At 34.6% G+C, this 23,362-nt stretch overlaps 1 protein-coding gene across 4 annotated transcripts in view; it reads left to right on the top strand.

Moving 5' to 3' along the window:
* Nucleotides 1-15,615, top strand: part of Cfap299 (cilia and flagella associated protein 299) — a 635,152-nt gene extending 619,537 nt beyond the window's left edge. For all 4 annotated transcript variants that reach the window (XM_023560659.2, XM_063246735.1, XM_063246736.1 and 1 more), the window contains one exon: nt 15,376-15,615. In XM_023560659.2, the coding sequence (XP_023416427.2) occupies nt 15,376-15,514 (139 nt within the window). In that variant the 3' untranslated portion in view covers nt 15,515-15,615. The remainder of the gene's footprint in view (nt 1-15,375) is intronic.
* The last annotated feature ends 7,747 nt before the right edge of the window (nt 15,616-23,362 follow it).

The raw sequence follows: 23,362 nt of genomic DNA, 5'->3' as shown, positions 1-23,362 counted from the left end.
ACCAAAAATGTTTATTAACATACCTCCTCTCCAGTAATTCCTCTTTACTAATGGGTGTCAAAATGTGATTCGTTGAGGTGAGTATATAGAACTTAAACATTCATTAAATTAAATAGTATTCAGAATCTTTTTCATATGTCAAACTATATCCATAAGTATAACATTTTTAATAGTTTCATGAGGACATAAAAAACAAATCTCTTAATTAGTTTTGAAAGCTGCCGTATGTAGTCTATTTCAGGGGATCTATTTTTTAAATGGCATATTACAAGAATGTGTGTCATGAATTATTTTTATGAACTTAAGGGAATCATTACTGAAGGTAAACTGTTACCTAAACATGGTTCAAATAACTTTAACTGAAACTTTCATGTCCAAAATAATAACAATGGTATTTCAAAGATTCAGTCAACAGTTGAGGGAATATATCAGATCCCCTTTGTTTTCTAGAAGAAAAATATTTTAATTTGAAGAAAATTTTTCCAAATATTGAAGTAAGAGCAAGGATTTAGTTAATAAGTGATAAGAGTAAAGCATTATTTAGTGACTACCTGTTGATATTCGGACACTTTTTAATTTTACTTGTGATCTATTTTACACTTATATTTTAATTATATATTATTGAAGATTAAAAATTAATGTCAGATTTTTCTGGAAAGAAATATTAACCTGAATATCAGTAAATGAATATTTGTGCCTTAGTTTACTCTTAATTGGTGGCATTGCCTTGATAAATTCAATTAGCCATCTTGGATTTTAATGTTCCCAAAAGGAAGATAATGGTTTGTTTTATTTCTTTGGTTTATTTCTTTGGTTTCTGGTCTCTACAGTCCCTTCAAAGCACCAGGCTCAACGGAGTCCAGAAGCACACACTTTAATAAGCAGCCATTGTGATTCTGATACAGATAGTACATGAACCACAATTTAAGAAAATGGTCTAAAAAGACAATAATCTCCAGAAATCTGGCATACTATCTCAAACATAAGTAAAATAACAGATTTTAATTCTATGGGCCACATACAAAATTAGCATACATTTTTCCTGCATGAATTCTCCTTTATCTTCTTCAAAGAATCCTGATGTACTCAATATAATATTACTTACAGACCTACAAGAGGAATAAGACAAAATGTTTATTTGTTAAATTAAAAATTAATGATAAGAATTCCATTTTTATACTCAATATTTTTCTGAATAATTTTGCTTAAAATTCTTCCAAACATGAAGAATCTAAATCTAAACTGTTAAACATCTAAATCCAACTGTTGAGGTGCTATAAAATAATCTGAGGTGAACACATCCCGGCCTTGCTGTCCTTTCCTTTCAATTACTCTCCTTGAGATAATTTACCATTAAAATTAAAGAGGTCAAGATAAATGAAAGGTAGAACCAGTGGTAAACAGGATGTGTTTCCTTTGTACAACACAGATGTAGACTCATTAATTCTGAAGTGTAGTTCCCAGGAAACAGTTGCTTGTGAATGGTAAGAATGGAAAAAGAAAATTGTGCAGGCCTTGGAACAAGTAATATGAATTAACTGGCTAAGAAATTCCAAATGCAATAAGAGTTTGGTTGCATTGAAAACAGGACCACTGGCTTTAACTTCCCTGCAGCTGTATAACATCTGGAACAAATAAGGCAAGTTTCTATTTTTGAGTGAAGAATGCTTGTCTGAGTGATTCACACCCACCAAAATGTTTCCAGTATATTATCTTTAGAGGACTTGAGTAGAAGCTCTTTGCCCTTATTTCTCAGTATTGTGTGCACACATAAATCATATAGGCATTTTTTTATATTTATAAAACATTAACCATGGGAGACATTGCTTGGAGTCTCACCACAATATAGATGCTCTAAAACTGGCATGATGTATTAAATAAGGTGAGAGAAGACAGAGTGTATAGATTAGTTAAAAGAAGGAAAAAATTCTTTCTTATTTACTCCAGCTTTTCTCCTTATATTCCTTCTATTCACTAGAATGGAAAAGTCTGTGGAGAGCCCATAGCTTGGAAAAAATACTTGGTTATTAAATATTCAACAAGTATACATTGAAAAACTAACTGGATAAATCATTCCTTCCAAAAAATATATAATGGTAATAATTATGCTACATCATAAAAATTGAAGATTATACCATAATATTTGATGTATCAGTAATAGTGAGAATGACTACAGTCATCCCACTTTATATCCATCCAAAAAACATCAAGGAAATTTATCATTGGAAAGGGGTGCTATAGAGCTTTATAGAGAAATCTTTATTTCGGTGTATGCTTTTAAATCTTCTTGTGTGGCCCTAGGAATACGTAATTTAAATTATCTCAATGAGACTATTAAATTAAAACATATTTCTGACTTATGAACAGACTCACCTTGAGTGACCTACTCAAAGTCATATAGTTAATTATTAGTTGAATCTAATACAAAGCTTAAGCTTAACTATTAGGAGGCACTATGGAGAAGGTAAAGAGTATAACTTCAACCCTTGCCCTTGAAGTGCTAATAGATTTTTTAAGAGAACTAAACATATGAAAACCTAACTTTCATATAAGACGGTAAGTAGTAATTTGCAAGAGAGAGAGTTAGAGGAATTCAGTGGATGAATGGACAATTTTTGAACTGGGGGAAAGACCTAGTGGAGAGGACTAGTGAGAGACAGTACTGGAACAACGTTAGGTGTTGAAGATCATCTTGTGGCTAGAACTTGAACCATAATTGAGAATTAAATTTACAGAGAAGGAGAGATAGCACCAAGGATTAAATTTATTAGCCAAAATTCACAAGTGTTAAAAAAAAAATACAGGGAGAAATTTAAGTAATTCTGTTCTGTCGCTAGTTTGGTGTAGGAATAAGGTGGGAATTAAGCCTGGAAAGATCAAAAAAAGCATTGCAGACAATGCTAATGAGCAACTTGGACTGCGTGTGATAGGTATGATAGGAAAGCTGAAATGTGTCCAGGCTTGTGTGCAGGAAATTAACTGGTGGAAGTCACATTTTCAGGTGATTGGGGCGTATAGAACAGGACTGACTAGTGAGGAAAAACAACCAAAGGTCAGACCAGTAACAATAACCCAGGGAAAGAGTCAAGTGGATTAGAAGTAGGGGTCCTGCTCCTATTAGTGGATTACAAATTGATATTTTCAATATTCTAGCCACCTGACAATTTTGACAAAGACCAAACTTGGAAAATGTGCATCTGTTTAGAAAAGGTTTTGAGAAGAAAGATCTACTAGAACTGCTCTTGAGCATACCTGCTTGATAAATGCCTGATAATAAGACAAACAAACCAAACCACAATTCAGAGATTACTGAGATGGTATTTGTGTTAAGTGGAAGACATTGGTGAAACAAAAGACCTGGTATAGAATAACTTCTCTGGATGAACTTGTAGGCATGTTCCGTGTAGCTTACATGTGACTTTAGTGGGATCTATCTCTCTGTTTTTGTTATATGTCATTACACACATACACTTCTATACACTGTAGCCCAAGCTCCTCTTTTTGAAAATTGCTCACTGCTGTTAGGCCATAAAACTGAGCTACTGCAGAATGCAAATTCTTATCACAAATGTTCCTCATCAACTAAATCACCCTAGATTAATCAGTAGCAATTCTGGTCAAATCAGTGAAGCATTTCCTTTTCCTTTGTCCCCAAAATGGACAATATGAAGAACTACAGGATTCATTCCTCAAAAATCAAATTGAATCCAAAGATAATAAGGTCCAGGAATCCTTTTTTTTTTTGGACTGGGAATCAAACTCAGGAGCTCAGACTTGCCAGACTATAGCCAGTGTGCTATACACTGGCAGGAATCTATATTTTTTTTTAAAAGTCTGGCCATACGATCCTGAGGATCAGCTAGATTTGAAATCTACTGCCTTACATTATAATATGGTATTGACTGTTGCTTCAGCATACTGTTTGTGCTTAAAGCAATCAAATTCCACATGATAAAATGAAATTCACCTCAAAATTCTTAATTTTAAATAGTTTAAATTATATATATATATATATATATATATATATATTAAGTTTGCATAAAAAGAAGAGAAAGGACAGACCATATATCAATGACCTCTGGATAGCCTTCACAAAAATACCACCACACTAGATACTTCAGCTGATAAACTGCTGCTATTTCCCTACTCTTTGGATCATTACGGAGGGTACAGGGTTTGGGGCTGGTACTCATTCTTGCTACCATTGCCTACTCAACAATCACTTTATGAAATGTTTGTCCAGAGGCTTAAATAAAGAAATAGCAATGACAGAAACTTGTATATACTAGAAAAGAAATGGTAAGAAGTCTTTTGGTTGTTTTACTAACATTGCCAGTACTAGCATCATTCTTACAAATGGTAGGTGCTCAGTAAATATCTGGGGAATGAACAAATTAAGAATTAAATATTTTCTAAATAAATGAATAGTATGGCCAAGAATAATTTTGAAAACTTTCAAGGTTAACTTTAATATATTTTATGATCTCAGGCCCTAGAAAGATATGTAAAGCTAAAGATACTTGGTTGGTAATAAATTGAATCTTGAGGCTTTTTGCTGGGCCTTGGGATACTGATCCTGGGTGGCCAGGGCAATGGCAATGTATTAACTACATAGGTGAATGAAAGCAGTGATTATTTTTATTTTTTAAGCAAATGTGTGGCCATTATTGTATAGTAAACAGATACTAAAAAATGAGTATGTCAAACTCTCTTATGCTATAAGCAAAAGAATATCTAGGTAAATGACATTTAAAATAAATAAATTTGACCAATAGAAACACCTATCCTGCATCTTTTTGTTTATTTATTTTTAATTTGGAATACCATCTTCCCACACCTCCTCTCTCCTCTCTCCACTCAGCAATTCCTACCCAAGTGCTCTGCTTCTGCCTCTGAGTTCACTGACTGCTCTTAATTTCCTTTGCCATCCAGTCTGTCAGTTTTGAAATTGCTCTGCCTAAATTGGGAGCTCCGATTACATCCCTGATGGCAAGCCAGCTGGAAGAGTGTAAGGCCGATGGGAGCCCTAAGACCCAGGACAACAGTCTGGCGCCCAGGCACGCACACACGTATCTTTGATGGGTGAAACAGTCAGTGAAGCCAGTGACACGGAAGTGTCTGACGCAGCAATGAGGAGACAGCGATTGGACTCTGAAGAACTCTGGAACACCAGTTCCAGGCCAAATATCCAGCGGCCAAGATGGGCTCCATATCCAGCACATTTCTAGGTTGTAACATGAACATTATCACAGAACTGTAAACACCAGAGGAAGGTAAGGCCTTGGGATAGCTATCAATAACAAACTACATCTGGAGGACTTCCCTGAGGAAAGGCCAACTCCTTGCCTCCTTGAGAGAGACGTCAGCGCTAGAAGTAGAGCTGTATATCATGGGAAGTTGCAGGGCATCAACATAGAAAATAAAATAAAGGGAAAAAAGAGAAGATTGGGAATGGGAAGACACACAGGTGGGATGAAGCCCCAGACCCCCGGTTCATCCAAGACAGGCCTGGAACTCAACAAGATGGATGAAATTGGAAGTCAAAAACTGGATCTTTCTGAAATGATAACAACAGAAGTGAAAAAAAGGTGGAAAAGGCTATAAAGAAAATGATCTCTCATGTACAAAAAGATTTGATGCTTAAAATCAAATATATTAGAGAAGACATAAATAAAAGAATAGATGAATTTAGAAAAAGACAGAAACAAAAAAAAATGCCCAACAAAGGAGAGAAATGCAATCCATGAAATGGATCCAGAGATCCAAGAGATTAAAACCTCCTTTGAAAGTATACACAACTTACTGTCTCACTAGTATGAGAAGCTGAAAGCAACAACAAAATATGTGTGTATGTATATGAATATAAAAATAGTCAAGATAGTTATACTAATGATTTCTCTTAATTCAATTAAGAGAAAAATTTGTGCTGGTATTGTTTGGAAAATTGTAAATAGATGTCTTATGCCCTGGGTGAATGATTTGGGGATGACAATGTGCAATGTATGTATCATTGTTGCCCTGATTGATGTGTTTTGAAATTTTGTTTTATTTTTTTCCTTCTTTTTTATCCTTGAAATAAAATGGATTTTGGGAAAAAAGAAAGAAAGTATATGCAACAGATTGAACAAAGGAAAGTTTAGAATTGCAGATCTTGAAGACAGAATTTCAGCTAGTGATCATGGAAAGAAAGATATCTTAAAAATAGCAAGAGACTATGAAAAATCAATCCAACAGCTACAAGATGAAACAAGGAATGAAACAAGATTGACTGGGGTCACTGAGAAAGCTGGAGACAGCACCAATGCCATAGCAGCTATAAATATATGTGCACCTAATACAGGAACACCCAACTACCTAAAATAGTTCTTGGTAGACATAGAATATCAAATAAGCACTAGCACAATTGTGATGGGAGACTTCAATACCCCATTGTCACAAAAGACATCAACTAGACAGAAAATCAGCAAAGAAATACCAGAACTTAACCAAATTTGTGAATCAGTAGACTTAATAGGAAGAAGCCAAGCCTCAAGGGCACATGCCAGCATCCTGGAGAGATCCAATGAGCCCAGCACCAGCCTGATGAAGAAGCCACACCTCGAGGCCCTCCTGCCATCAGGGGAGCATTGGTGAACCCCCACCCTGTGCCTCTCCACCACGCTAGAAACCCAGTATCAAAGGAACCCAGGTGCCTAATCCAATTCACTACACTGTGGAACTGGCAGCCAATGGAGGAAGCACCCAGGATGTGGCAATGGGCTGATTCAGAGAAACATAGGCAAATGTCAAGACAAAGGAGCAAAGTACAATCTCAGACCTCCAGCCCACACAGAACAAGTGCAGGAGACCCGGACATAGTAGAACTTAGAAGTCACATACCTGAGATTTCCAAAAAGAGAACAAATGAAGCAAAAAGGCAACTTAGTTTTTTGTACTGTTTGGTTAATTTTACATGCCTGCATCTGAACAGCTATTTTAAAAATAACAAGAGACATTTTGGTAGCCATTGCCAATCTCCTATTATCTTGTTTTGAAGTCCCGTATCATTTTCATTGTTTGGTTTTATTCTGTTTTGTTTTATTTGATTTTATTAGGTCTGATGCTATGGGCAACTATTTTGAAGATAACAAGATGTATTATAGCAATCTTTGTTGCTATATCCTCTTACCTTGTTTTGAGGTCCTGTGCTGCTTTCCTAGTTTTGTTTCAATTGACTTCATTCTGTTTCATTTTGTTTGGATTTATTCTCTTTAAAATTAAACAGAAAAAATTGGGAGAGGGGACCCATTGCATTCCTGCATCCTTTAAATGAATGATATAGGTTTAACCTTGCAGGGCTATACTCTCTGCTGAAGATCTTCAGGATTACAGTCTTTTTTGAAGAATGACATGTATTTCTTTTTGAACTCTGGAAAGAAATCCACAAAAAACATACTACCTAGATTAAGTTTAAGCAAGTTAAGCAAGACTACGGTTTAAGCAAGTTAAGCAAGACTTCTTCAAAGTCTTCAAAGAAGCTCTTCTAACACCACAGCAAAATGTCCACTGCACCAGTGGGACAGAGAACATTACTGAACTGCCAGCACCACTTTCTGGTCCTTTGATTTCCCTTACAGGCCTCTCAATGATTTTTTTTTTTTTTTAACTATGGCCAAGTCACAGTTATTAAGTAACGCTGAAGGCTTGCCAATTTTCTGGTTTTGCTGCCCAAATTACTAAATGTTTGGTTGATTATAGCCCTAAAACATCCACATACTAAGTAGCTTTTAAATATTTTCTCCCCTAGGCAATCACTTGGTGTATCTGAACTGCAAGTCTATGACATATAAATTAAGTATTTACTCAAGTAACTACTGCTAAAATCAGTGACCTTAAGGAATACATTAAAAATTACATAATAGAGTTTGGCTTTTTTGAATTAAAGCTAAAATTTAAATATCATGTCCTCCTCTTGACCCGAAAAGCTGATTTTAACTTTATATGTAGTATTTATGGAACAACCCCCTAGAGATGAGCACATTGTAAAGTGTCCAATGTGTGAACACATATATGAAGTATAGTACAAGAAAGGTGAGCTGGAGGAAAAAAAAATTAAATATATAATTTTGAATTGTTATATATCAATTAATGGTTAGTAACCAGAAAGTATACATAATAACCATTCATTGTCTAAATTGAATGTCTCCAGTGAATAAATACATACATACATGGTACATAAAACATACATGATAAAGAAAAAGTTACATTTAAACTTTCAATTGTCAGAGCAGTCGCATCAAACATGATGCCAAAGGCAAGAAGAAGCAGTGTCACCTAGAGAAACAATACTGAAAAGACTCAAGGACATCAGCTTTTGCCTCAGTTCTTACTCACTTTTTAGTGAATACATTTAGTGAATACATTTTGAAATGTATTGTCAAAAACCAAGGAATATGTGAAAGAGTGGAAAATTGGTTTCCTGACTGGGTAAAATGATTAAGAACAAAATAAATGTTGCTTCCATTATCTCAAATATCTGATATCTAATGACAAAGACCCAAGTATTTAAGAAAGCCCATGAGTCAGCTATAGAGTCACTGCTAGTTCAAGACCTCAGTTAAGAAATTGTTCTTCCTTATGGATTCTTCTAGTATCCAAATGTGAAAGAATTATCTACTCCCATAACTACTTCTCAATCTCCATTCTAAGCAAGTACTTACAATCTGAGACATCAAAACTCCAAAAGGAGATGAACAATGCTGATGTTTATCAGAGTGTAGAACACAAAAGCATAAACAGTGATTAAAACTATTAGCAAGAAAGACTTCATATGAACTTCATCTAAGTGGCTATTGCCAGCTAGGATACCCTCAGCCTAAACAGTGGTAGCTTTGGTCATGTGCATTGCAGTACATAGACAAAGCAAGAGTAAAACCTAATGCTAATGAAAAATTAGCAAAAATTGTTAGTCCCAACTTGGTAAACCAGAAAACTACCTGTTAAGCAAATTAGGTTCTCCAGATTGGTTCTAACCTTTTGAGGAACCTAACTCTATACACTTTCCTATTAGGTTTTAGTGGATTTTTTAAGATCAATTTTTGAATATTCTAAGTATAAAGGACTAGAAAATCTTGTGACATACTACAATTTCGGCATCTGTTTTTAACTTTATCATGGCTTATGGTAACAAAAAGTTTAAAATTTTTGTTTGATCCAAACTACTGGCTTTGCTTTCTAATTTCTTCGTTTCTCTTTTTAAAAAGATTCTCACATTAATAGTAAGAAAATTCTTATCCAAATTGTCTTCTAAAATTGTTTTTGATTTTGTTTACATTTAAATTTGAAACTTCTGGGATTTGGTGGAGTCTCTTTATTCTATTTCTTCAATTCTCATTTTTCAGTAACTTTTTACTGCTGGTCTGATCCCGTTATATTTTTTACCATATTTTATACTTGACATGAAGTTCTGTCTCTCCTGGGACCTAAAAATGGCTTCTTTTCACAGCTCCTTCCAGTGCTGTGAATTTGAAGTGAGAGCTTTTTTCATGCTGCATTTCCTCCGCCCTCCACATTGCTTGTTTCTGTTGTGCATGTGACACTGCTTTTTGTCCTTTTTGTTATCTATGGTTAAGAAACAATTTCTAAAAGAAGATAGATTCATCACTTTCATATTGATAGAAAAAGAACACGTGCAAAGTATTTTAACACATGAATTAGTGAAGCATCTACAAGGTGGTACAGCTGGGCGCAAGGAGTATTGAAGGAGCAGAGACTTAATGGGACTAAGAATCTCTCAAATGAATTCATGAATAAATGCAAAAATGGTTGTGCCAAAATCAGTGCTAAAATAAGCTCCATCCCATTGGATACAGTCACTTTGCACTCCTGGTGAAGAACTGATTCCTGAATTTCTGCAAGTGACTGAGTTGTCATAAAGAGCAAGTAATAGAAAATCAAGTAATCCAAATGCCTACTATTTGATTTTCTGCCCATTTCAGTGCGTCTCACAAGTTTTCTCAATAGTCTCCTCTTCTTTTTATCACAATCATTTAAAGAAAAGATTATTTTTAAACATAAAAAAGCTTATTACATTACTTTTGTCTGATTATTTACATAGGTACAGGAAAGTATTGTTTTACAATACAGATATACCTTAAGTTTACATTATAAAGCCATATAACTTTTTAAAAGTATGCAATTAAATCATTGCTGGAAATTTTCTTAAGGAATCTCAAATAAGGTTCCCTATTCTATTATATGTTGTACTGTGACTAGGAAACCAACCCTAGGTAATTATACTGTACCAGATTTCAACTGCAATACCTATAAATTTGTGTATTTTTTCTCATTGCAATGTCTCCAAAGTATCCTAAAGTTACTTACATAAAAGATGTATTATTAGACCTTGCAACCGAAAATAGACCAAATTACCCTTAAGAGCTTTATAGATATTTCTTCCATAATAATGGTTAAAGTTGATTAAATTAACATTGTTTCCAAATATGACATTCCACCAAGGCCTCGGTATTATAACTTGTGTGATTACCTTCTAGTAAAAAGGACAACTGCTTCTTATTGAATTTATGTAAATTACCAAATGACCACTGAAAGTAAGAATTCATAAAGATTTCAGAATCCTAGAAGAGTAAGTGAGCCTCAGATATCATTTAAAAATTGTCTTTCCGTTTATGAAAGTAGAATCTGCTATATTTCTATGGGTTAAACATAGATCAAGAAGATAAAAGGATGTTCATATATACCTATTAAAAAGAATGTTTAAAAAACAACATATTCTAAGGAAATAGCTACAAGGAGTTTTTTATTAGTGGTTCGCTCGGCCCTATTGCAATGAATTCCTGCTCTGCTGGCTCTTGTGTTAGTCATCACACATTGTCCTTTTCTCTGACCTAAAAAGGTTCCTGGAAACCTTGACTCAGTCCATCCATGGAGAATCCTGAATGCTATCTATGACTCTGAGCTCAGCTTTCGAGTATTAGTGTCTAAAGTACAGATGCAATCCCTTTCCAAGAGATTCTAAAACTATCCTTGCTTGCTGAAGCCAAAAATCCTGGTCCTCTACTTGTAAGAGACTTCAGGGAAGCATTAAAGTAAAATGTTACTATCTATATGACTGGGTTTTAATTATTATTAAAATTTCAAATGTGAACAGTCAGATGACGATTCATAATAATACAGCAGACAAAAATTTTCTTTCCATGACATAGGAAACAAAAAATAAAGCCACTGCAAAAAAATTAGGCAAAGCACCTCTAGTGAAAATTACTAAATCTGTTTCAGAAGTCTGTGAATGGTATATCTAATAAAAAATGGTGGTAAAACAATTTTACTGAAGAGAAATATCTTGAAATATGACATAAAATAATCCTGAGATATAATGGTCAATACCATATAAACAAATTCAGCAAGTCCAGAGTAAGGCTACTACGTATGTAATGTTTAAAACACAGCTGAAATTACAGCTGATAATATTACACTGTTTTTATCTAACATAATCAAAGCACTGCTAGAACTCTGAAAAACATAGGAAAACCTGATGGACTATTCCTAAGAGTTTCAATCAGTGTTTTCTGTGAGGTTAAATATATGTAACACACTAAAGTCAATAACAGCACTTTAGGTACTTCATATAAACATGTAAGATTTCTGAAGTATTTGTGTTTATAATGTCTGATATATTCACACTGACTTGGGAAAAACTAAGTATCTCTTCTGATTTGATAATTCTTTCTATGGAATTCTACAAACAAGCTTAATTATGTTTAGCACCTTCTTTTTATGTCAAAGGCAAAGTCTGTGTGACTTTTTTCCAGGGCCCCTCAAGAAAATTTCAAATGTATTTTTAAGTATAAAATATATGCTGAAAATGTGAATTTTTTCCTATATTTCAGAACTCAATGGGGAATGGCAAAAGTCAGAGAAAGAATTGTCAGAGTATTTGAACACCAAAAGTTCAAAGTATCAAAGAAATTCTGAAGCAGTATTTAAGCCAACACGTCAACCAAAAAATGTTCTGAAATAAGCATAGATGTTAATAGGGTTATAAATAGCCATAGCTGTTTAAAAGTGATGATTTTTTCTCTTAATTTTTCTAATATAATCAAGAATGTAACAAATGGATAAAAAAACAAAAAATTGTTCTTGTAACACACAGAATCTTTGCTATAAAGGGAGATTACACAAAGGTTTTTGAAAAGCCTTTCATGTAATAGCCAAAGGAAAGAATCAACAAGCCAAAAAAAAAAAGCAAGCGCATTAATATTTAGCAAATTTTACTAACTTTTTTTACACATTTCAGGTTCTTTTCAGACTCAGATACTGTAAATCAAGGCATGAAACTTTTCCAAAATTTGCCATTCATTTTACTTTTTTAATATCACAAAAGTTCTCCCGGGATCTATGAAAACAAAGCAATTTTACTTTAATGCCAAAATATTATTTCTATTTATATTCCAATGCATTCACAAATACTGTGGTTTAGAATCAGTAGGTATTTTAAAATTGTTTAATTTCAATCTCCAAAATGGTAAATATTGATAGTTATAATTTGCATATCTAGAAGTTTTGTCACTGTGTGATAAGTCTCAAGGTTGCAGAAGCGTTCTGAAATGGTCTGAAAATTACAGAGACAGCGAGAAAGATGGGGAGAGAGATTACACTATTACTGTGTTAACCACTACCCAGCACTACCCTGATAATATGTACAGTACTACTATAAACCCCTTCCTATGGAACAAATCTGCATTCTTTTCAAAACACATATGTAGCACTAATTTTGTTCAGTTCCTATGAGCTCTAGCATAGTCTCAATCATTCCTACTTTAGTGACATTTAACCAAGGTGATTTCTACTTCACAGAGGAAACATGAAATGCAGAATAAAGTACTACTTTTCATACATGTTTTAGCAAACTAGGAATTTTATATTGCAACTTCATATATCTGTACATGTATCTTTTTAAAGAGATAAATTATACTTTCAAGCAATCACTTTTCATAGAATATAAGTAAAGCTACATAAATTAAATGTTTTCCTATTAGGCATCAAGTTTCTAGAATTCCTAGCTAGCGTTCCCAGTTGATACTAAATGAGCATTCATTATATAATTCCATTTAATACCATTCTAAAGGTTTATGTTGCCTGAAACTTTGGGAAGTATATTCAAGTTGACATTTTAATGACTGTTAAAATAAAGTTTTCAGAATGATTTTATTTAGCTGAACACAAATTTACATGTCTCATTATTTTAAACACTGTATATGACATTAACTTACTGGATGAGTATACCTCAATAAATTTAAGAGAAGCATACCAAAGTAGAATAAAAAGTTGTTTGTATTCTACCTAATAATGAGGAACCGGAAAACATAATTTTTTATATTAAACTAAAATTATTACATTAGTCTTAGTGAAGACTTACTGTATTTACTAGACTTCAAATTTTCAAAAACAATTCTAAGTTTCAGTAAGACTAACTTTTTAAATATTATACATTTAAAGTATTGGGGCTGGGGATTTAGCTCAGCAGCATAAGCGCCTGCCTTGCAAGCAGGCAGTCGTGAGTTCGATCCCTGGTACCGATAAAAAGAAAAAAGACAAAAAAAAAAAAAAAAAAAGAATGTAATACATTTAAAGTATCATAAATTCAGTTTCTTAATTTCATAGGCATTTTATGAATTTTTAATTTATAAGAAAAATTGTATAAGAACTCTATTTAATGTTGCTTTAGATTTTTCAACCAAATTTATTACACTCCAGGGACAGGAAAATGTTGTACATATTCAAGAAGAGATAAAGGTCTTCCTAAATTATAGATATCTATACATATGCCATACAAACAGATAATAACTTCAGAGCTCAACATTAGTAACAGATCAAAAGCAAACACACAAAAAGAATCATCAGTTCATATGTCAAAGAATTGTTCTTTTCCTTTCAAACAAAAAAATTCTTAATTTGAACTTAAAATAAATAAGAAGACAAGCCATAAAAACATACTACTATAAAACTAGATTCCCTGTTATATGTCACCCTGCAGAAAGTCAATCTCTGTAACTCATTAATCTGTTTACAGTGATCACAAGACCATAAAGCCAAATTCCAAATCACTGCTGTCAAGAGTAGAGAATAATTTATCAATTGTGTTTCAAAGGCTAAAACAAAACAAAAATAATAAAAAGACAGAGTACACAGAAGATCAGTGAAGTTAATGCTTTATTGCTACTGGGGATTTATCTCTGGGAGCCCAGCAAAGAGAAGCCTACTTCAAATTGCCAGACGGACAGAACTGTTTGCAGTATCATTGTTGGAATGTCCACTTTACAAGCTTTAATTTTGTGACTTGAACAATTATCTCTAAGATGACAATATGTAATCCATTAACTAGTGATTTCCTACTGTTTATTTTTTTCTGTAAATCTGTATAACTTGTACCCTTTCTCTGTTTTTTTTTTTTTTTTTCTCCTTAAATAAAATTAAAAAAAAATTGCCAGACGGAGTAAACACTTTGCTGCAACCAGCGCTGCCTGCCCTCAGGGAAGACTGGGCATCAGCATTAGCTTCTCGAGAAAACTAAAAAGGATATGGTGGTAACATATCCTTGCAAATACAAAACAAATCTGCTACAAATTCCATTTAATTTGTTCATTATAGAATGAACCTGAAAATGAATACGACCAGTTCAGAAGAGAATTCAAATTAGTAGAACATGTACATACAAGGTATAAGGAAAATTAAAATGAAATACATCCCTATGCAGAGAAGTAACTAATTGCATTTCAGTAGACATAACTGATTTGCATCTTTGTAGATGACACTATTGCATGAGCAGCAGTTCTCTACAATTTAAAAAGTTGAAAGAACACAAGTAATTTGGAAACTCAGGTTTTTGCCTATTTTAAAGACTTTACAATTTTTCCCACTCTATAAAACATGAGTCTAAAATTTTCTTTTTCAATTGATATAAGAAACTAAATACTATGAAGGAAAATCAGTGCTCATTAGCCCCAGTTATGTTTCTGTTCATCATCAAGGTAGTGTTCCAAGCTCATGCAGGTCTAGGCTTTGATGAACTCTAAAAATCACTAATTTTGTAGGAATTCTATTGAGAGATTTAAGGAACATATGTGAGTTGAAGTTTTGTAAGTCAAAAAGAATCCCGCCTTGATTGTTAGTAATGTCACAACCCAGGAACCCAAAGCTCCTAATATGAATTATCATTGCTCCTGAGAAAAATAATTCATGAAGGAAACATGCAATATTCTCCCTGGAAACAGCATCTTTAATTAATTCTGTTTTCTGCAATACTGAAGCAAAAAGAAAATTCGTTTCATACTGTGTTGCACAGCCTTGACTAATCGAGTAATTTGTGTATTTTAGGGTCATCCAGGTGACAACTCTACCAGAACCTCTATCCAGACAGACCTCTACACACAAGTTGTCATTTTTGACCACATCTCCAGAAGGAAGACTTAAGCATCAGCATCCTAGCTGGTTTTCTTATTGCTTGCTAATTTAAGATAAATTCTGTAGTTAACAACAAATTATAATCATAAATGAGTCCTGTAACTGGAAGGCAAGATAAACTAATAAAAGTTAATGGACAATTTAGAAAGAAAATGCTAATTATTTTTATTGTATAACTAGCCTGCCTCTTAATATAATTTCAGGTTTTTCTTTCCTTTTTCTTTTCTTAAACTCTGAACACTAAGGCTGATTGCAACAGTTCATGGAAGAGAATCCTGTTGCCACTTCAAAAATACACTAATGAGTGACATATTTTGTTGCTCATATTTTCCAAAACAAAAATGTTCCAGGTTGTTGCCAAATCTAGTGGACCCAACATTGTACCATGTGGCAGTGTTAGCAGTGCTTGATCCTCAAATCACTGAATATTGATAAAGGCCCTAAAAGGGAAGATGGGCATAAGAAATGCCAGATGGTTAAAAAGTTTTCAATACATGCTTAATCAGTAAAATCTGAGATATTCCATGGGACGATTATGAAATGAAGAAAGAATCTGATGGATTTGTGGATCTGGGAACTTGAATCTTATGACTATGATGCTACAGAGATAAAATCTCAAGGAAACCAGAAAGTTTTAGAGAAGCAAGAGAAATGGACATGTTTTACAATGTTTCCTGCAGGTGGCTTTATACAGAAAAGATATTATTCACAGTTCACCTTTTATTTAAAATTAATAATTGGTTACTCTCATCATTTGCATTCATTTCTCTTCCTTAACAACCTACTCATCAGGCATTTCACTGGGGCCAAGAAAGACGGCTGTGTATATGTCAAGAATACGAGGGTGGGTGTAGGAGAGCCCAGGGCAGAGTGTCAGAGTTCAAACTGGTAACAAGAGTGGGTTCCCAGGGAGCTGATGGTGTAGCACAAAATGCCCAGCCCCAGAGTTGCATGAAATTGAATGTTGGTATAAACTCAAAGTTTTCAATATGTACAATGTATGCCACAGTTACAAAATCTGTGTATCTGTGTCTTGTTAATTTCCTCACAGCTGAGACAAAATACTTGTCACCCAAAATTAAAGGGGGAAAAGTTTATTGTATCTCACTGCTCATAGAGGTTTCAGTTCATAGTTGGCTGGCTCCAAGGTAATGTGGCAGGGCAGGGGAGAAAGAGTTGATAGAAGGCAGAAGGCAAACGGAGCGAGGCAGCAAGCAGCAACAGCAGCCCTCTTTTCGTCCCTTATATTTTTTCCAAGCTACCTGCTCTTGTAGCACTCACACCCGGGGAGGGCACCCTTAATCCTAGGATCATATCACGAATCAATTCCACCATCGCATCTTTAATCCCACACACACTCCAGATCTGGCCACCTCCAAAAATCTCCACCTATGACCACATGAGGCCTTGATGGAATATTTAGAAATGGACCATAACAATGTATAAATTCAAACCCATGGATATACACATGTCCACTGCACAGAGAGGAGCAGCAATACTCCAAATGAATGAGTACAAGTAGTAGCCAGATCTGTTTCTCTGTGAACCATTTTCCATGGAAAAGAAGCAAGGATCCTAGGGAAAATGACAGATTCAAGGCTGGTTAAGGAAAATACAATGGTCCAGATAAGACTCTGCTGGAAAGCTAAGAAGTTGGAAGGAAATTTATAAAAAAGACACAGAACTCAACTTGAAAGGGTTGCCACTGGCCAAATCTGGAACAGTTTAGGAATCAAAATAAATAATAACATCAGGAATCAAATAAGAGTTCACAGATATGAATCCATACAGATATGAATAAATTGGAAGTTAGATAAAAAGAGGATACTTACATAGTACTTCCCAAAATACTTAACTATTCATGGGATGGATGATGGAAATGATGAAAGATACCACTTTTAGCAAGTGACTGAAGTGAATATCATTAATAATGAGGCAAACTGATTTTGTGCTCTTCCAAGTAAGATTTATGTCTGAATCAGTCAGTCAAAGATCACATGTTAAATTGGAACAGGAAGGCAACCAAGGAATGTGGCATCTCTTTTGTAGCAGCCTGCCAAAGTTGCATAACCTCAGTCTAATCAATAAAAACTCAAGACAAATCTGAATCCAGGGACATCATGCAAAATAACTGGCCTGTAATCTTCAAAGGTATCACATCATGAACACAGAACGAAGATAAATTAACCATCTGAGACCACAGGAGACCATGTACACATGACAACCAAATAGGAACCATCATTCTGAATTGGATTCTGATGCTATAAAGATAATTTGGGGACAACTCATGGAAACAATGTTTTCTGAGGAGTAGATGGAAATGCTTAATAAATGAAAATGCTTATTTTTAATTATTTTAAATTCTAATTTTAATTTAGAAAATTAATTTGAGATGGTATAATACAATTTGCTTAACAGTAGGAAAGTGCACTGAAGTATTTCTAAGTCCAGGGATATCGTGTCAGCTATTCATAAATATTTCAGGGGGAAAGATCTTTGTGCTGTGTCTTTAATTCTTTGTAGGCATGAAATCATTTTGCAATAAAATATTTGTTTTATTACAGTTCTACAGGACAGTGTTCTAGTAAGATGTGGACAGAATTAGTTTTTCCTGAGATCTTTCTTGCAGATGACCACAGTCACACTGTGTCCTCACCTAGTTTTTCCTGTGTGCAGATCCCTTTTTGTCTCAAAAAATTCTCTCTATCTACCTCTTGCTCTCCATATTTTACATTTTATAAGACACAACTCAAACTGGACTGAATTAGGGTCCACCATAATAGACTCATTTCAATTTAATTTAAAGGTCTTATCTCCAAAATATGAATACCTGGTTTCAAGATATAGATTAATGTAATTCATCCTGTAACACAATAGACTACAAACAACCAATACATTTTCTTCATATTATACCCTTTCAGTCAATGTCAAGCCAAGTGTAGGTCTCTGAGTATCCCAACACCCTGCCTTTAAAAAGTTGGAATTGTCTTGCTGTCCAAGGATCCTGGATTCAAGTTTCATACTAGCTAGTTTTTACTTCTAATTTGATATGGAACACCCACTCAGGTTGACTGATTATCAGTGAATCTACAGACATCCTCCTTCTAGTTCTGATTTGCTTTCATATTTTTACTATCTTCAGGACCACAAATCTTAGAAACATCTAAGTGACATCTGACTTTATTGAACATACCTCTCAAGTCCTGTCTTGCTCCACTGTCAGAGTTCTAAGGTCACACTGATGGAATTACTTGGGCTTAAAAATCATCTTCATGAAGCCTAATTAAGATGACTTCTTCCCAGCACAAAGGAAATATGTATTAGAAAATTGTTATGCATGAGTCCAGAGTGAACTGAGCAGTTTTAACTGAAGCTACTAGTTGAAACCAGAGCACAGGAAAGGTGTTATGTGAATATATGTGAGAATTGGCAAAAAGGTCATTTGGCCAAAGAGACAAGCCCAAAGATGCAACTGGCGCACTGAAGGAAAATGAAGCAAGAGACTGGACAATGCAACTGGAGAGAAGAGCATCAAGGTCCAGAGTATTTGGCAAGCCGAAGTTGATAACTGGCCAAACAACATTATCCCTCTAGACTTTGGCTCCTAGTGGTCCCTTCAAAATACAAAACTTCTATGATTTCTCTTTGTTGTTTCATTTATTTATTTATAGACTCACTGGAAGAGAATAGTCTTGGAAGTTAACTATAATTTTCTCCAGGTGATAGTTTGGGGGTACTGGTCAGAATTCTTGAAAGCTGTTACAGAAATTCAATTTGAAATTTAAGTGTGAAAACACAGTGATATCTCTCAGAACTAAAACAGAGAACTATATCTAATTCCAGGGGCCAGATAACTAAGTTTTTTAACACTTCAGATTAAAATTAACACTTCAGTGTTAAAATTTTTTAACACTTCAGATCAGTATTTCATTATTAAGTACCTTCTGGGCATCATTTTCTCTTTTTACAAAACAGTCTCTGTGTTTCTTTAGAACTTGTTTTATGGTAGAAAATACAGCTCCAGTGGTCCTACAGTCCAGTTCCCTGTCTAATTCTCTCTCTCTCTCTCTCTCTCTCTCTCTCTCTCTCTCTCTCTCTCTCTCTCCCTCCTTCCTTCCCTCCCTCCCTGTCTCTCCTTCTCTCAGCTGTCTCTCTCACCTTCTCTCTGTGTCTGCCTCTGCCTTCCACCATCCTGTTTTTCCCAGAATTCTAGAGAAAAGTCATTTTCCCAGCTTTAATTGGGAGCTGATCTCCATTAAAATTTAAACTCTAAAGTGGTCAGGTTCTGAAGAATTACATTTTTCACAATGATAACAACTATAGTGACCTTGGGGATCAGTCAGAAGTTTCAGAGAAATGGATAATTCTTTGAAAAAAAAAGTAATATATCCAGTTCAGTGGAGCAGGGAGTTAGTATAGGGAAGAAGTAGAAGAAGAGAGTCAGGGATGCTCAGATCCTGGGTCACTGAAGCAATAATTCATTCTTTTTTTACTTCGACAAAAAAAGGAGTGGCAGTATGCCTGGATGAGGCCTCTCGTTTTGTGTTTCTTGTTTTGTAGTACAACTTATGAAGATAATCTAGTATATACAAAAATTGATAGAAGACTGGCTTCCCAAAATTACTGAATCTTCTGTACTAATACGACTTATAACAGCAGACAGCTACTGTTATTTTAATCTAAGGAAGTTAAAGGAAATATCTGGTTAGTCATTTATGTGGGACACAGATACTTTTCCCAGGGCACAATAATAAATAAGTCCTTCCCTCATTAAATTGACCAACTTGGAAGAAAAAGGAATCTACGGAATCTTGTTTTTGTTGCTGTTGGCTGTTGCTGCAGCTACCGTGAATGCATCCACCCACCTCCCTCCCATATCACAGCTACCAAAATTGTTGTAGATTAAACATGAATTCAGTTGAGTATAATATTTATATAGTACTGTCCTGATTGATAAACCTTTGATCTGAATAATTCCAGATGATATCCCAAGATTTTATAAATATACATTATATATTGATGATTTTATTGCTTCCTTTCTTTTAATTATGTGTTACTTCTATATATTATTATATTGGATATATTATCCAAGACTTTCTAGAATCCTTATTAAGTCCTGATGATTCTGGCTTATTGGGAATACCACTAGATAAGTATTTTACAAAGTGTGCTCTATGGAGTGTTAACCTTTTTAAAGTATATGCCTCACCCACAAAATAAGACTACAAAACTCAGAAGGTCAAATAAGATTGTAAAATTGCATAGTATGGTTTTATCCTAGGGCCCCACAATGAAACATGTTACAGATGCAGTGAAGTTGAGTTCTACAAATTTGTTTAACATGGGTTCCCAAACTGTGCACTGATCAACTCTTTTCCATTTTCAACATAAAATACCTATTCTTACTACTTGCTATTGCTTTCTGAAAATCTCACATGTTTAAGCATAAAGAAAAAATGTGTTGGAAATCAAGTAGTTGACAACTGAGACTTAGAAAGGAAATCATACACAGGGATTCTGGAAGCTGAGCTGTGGAAGAGCACAAACAACAGTAAAGATGAGCTCCAGCTATTCTATACTCTCTTATTTCTTAACCGCAAGTTTCAGATGCTGTGTATGACAGACCGGACTGTGCACATGAGGTTCTCGTTTTCATAATTCCTAATCACAGTCAGATATACACATAATATCTGAACACTAAACCCAGTGTTTTAAGGAGTGTTTTTATTTTGTTGGCTAGTGTACTTCCATGCCTTTTTATTGAGATGTCACAAGATCTGAATGACAATATTTTCTTTCACATGAAGTTCTGCCAATGAATTAAAACTTTCATAATAAAATTAAATTATATGCCATGTGCAGCAACCTTCAAGAAGCTAGCAGGGGCCTGAATTCAGTCCTGGAAGCCAAACATGCGTGAGTGGCATCCCAGCACACAGCGAAGCTTTACAACATTGATCCAAGGTGGTAAGACCACACCTAGCATCCCAAATCACGAGAGGACGCACAGGAAGTCCCTACGGGCCTAACTGAGACATGCCCAGTGGTCTCCAAGCAACTAGCAGGAGTCGGAATTCAGTACCAGGAGCCGAAACTGTGCAAGTTGAATCCCAGCACACAAGGAAGCTTTGAAACCTCTCTCCTGGCTGGTAAGACCACCCTCAGCATCCCAAATCAATAGAGAAAACACAGGAGGTCCTAGCTGGCCTCACTGGGTCATGGCCAGCAACCTCCAACTGACTAGCAGGGGACTAAGCTGAACATACGCAAATTGATTCCCGGTGCTTGAGGGAAGCTTTGGAACATCACTCAAAACTCAGAAATATAGAAAAATGACAAAACAAAAGAGCAAAATGGAATCTCAAACTTCCAGCCCAATCCAAGCAAGCCTAGGAGACATAGAAACAGAAGAAAATGGAATTCATACATCTGAAATTTCTGAAATGATAATAACTGAAGTAAGCAAACAACTACTGGAAGTTATAAGAGAACTCAGAAATAATTTCCCAGGTAAAACAAGAGATGATAAATGTAATGAAAGAAATGCTGAACACATCTAAAGCAGATGTAGTTAAAAAATTAGAGAAACAATGTAAAAGATGGAAACCATGAATGAACAATATAAGAAACAAACAGCATGCATGAAGCAGATCCAAAGAAATACAAAGGAAACTAAAAATTCCTTAGAAAGTTGGCAAAAACTCCTCAAAGAAAGTGAAGATACAATTTCAGACCTTGAAGTCAAGATTGCAGCTAGTCAACAGGAAAGGACAGACCTTTAAAAATAACAAAGAATCAGGAAATAACAATTAAACAGCTGGAAGATGATTCAAAGAAAAACAACATAAGATTGGTAGGGATAAATGAAAAAGAAGAAATAAATGAAAAGCAAATGATATCAAGAGCCTATTTACAGAAGAAATAGCTGAAAATTTCCCAAAAGTGGGAATGGAAACTGATATATAGATCAGTGAAGCATATAAAACTCCAAATAACATAACCAAAATAAAACTACACCCAGACATATAATCCACATCCCAGAAATCCAACATAAGAAAAAATAATAAAAGCTACTAGAGAGAAGAGAGAAATCACCTATAAAGGAAAACCTATCAATCACAGCAGACATTTCAACACAAAATAATGAAGGCAAGAAGAGCATGGAGTGAAGTATTTCAGATCCTAAAAGAAAACCACTTACAACCCAGATTGATGTACCCTTCAAAGCTGTCCTTCTAAATGGATGGAGAATTAAGATTCTTCTACTATAAAGAACTTCATGACCACCAAACCAACCCTGCAAAGAACACTGAAAGGCACTCTAGATAGACATACCAAAAAAAAAAAAAAAAAAGAAAAAAACTAAGCAAAGTAAATAACTAAACAGAGAGGAAAGGTAAAGAGTCAACAGCAGAAAGATAACGTAAAAAGTAAACCAATATATATCTGTTATAACAACTAATGTAAATGTCCTCAATTCACCAATTAAAAGAAACACACTGGCAGCATGAGTGAAGAAATAACATCCAACCATATTCCATCTACCAAAAACCCATCTAACCCAAAAGGAAACTCATATACTGAAAGTGAAAGGATGGAACACAATATTCCATGCAGCAGAATCCCCCCTAAAAGGATAGGTAGCTATTCTGTTTGGAAACAATGTGAACTTCAGACTAAGAATGATTCAAAACGGTAAAGAAGGTCATTATAGACTAGTTAAGGGAAAACTTCAAGTGGAAGAGATAACAATCTTAAATATACATGCACCAAATTTGGGAGTACCCAGCTATAAAAAACAAATATTAACAGAAATGAAAAATCAAATAAGCAATGACAAAATTATAACAGGAGACCTTGACACACCATTGACACAAAGGAACAGATCAACCAGACAGAA

This window comes from Cavia porcellus, unplaced genomic scaffold (genome assembly GCF_034190915.1).
Source record: "Cavia porcellus strain 051 isolate PalLab524CR breed Dunkin Hartley unplaced genomic scaffold, mCavPor4.1 scaffold_4, whole genome shotgun sequence".
Lineage (NCBI taxonomy): Eukaryota > Metazoa > Chordata > Mammalia > Rodentia > Caviidae > Cavia > Cavia porcellus.
This window is presented reverse-complemented; position numbering and strand designations above follow the sequence as displayed.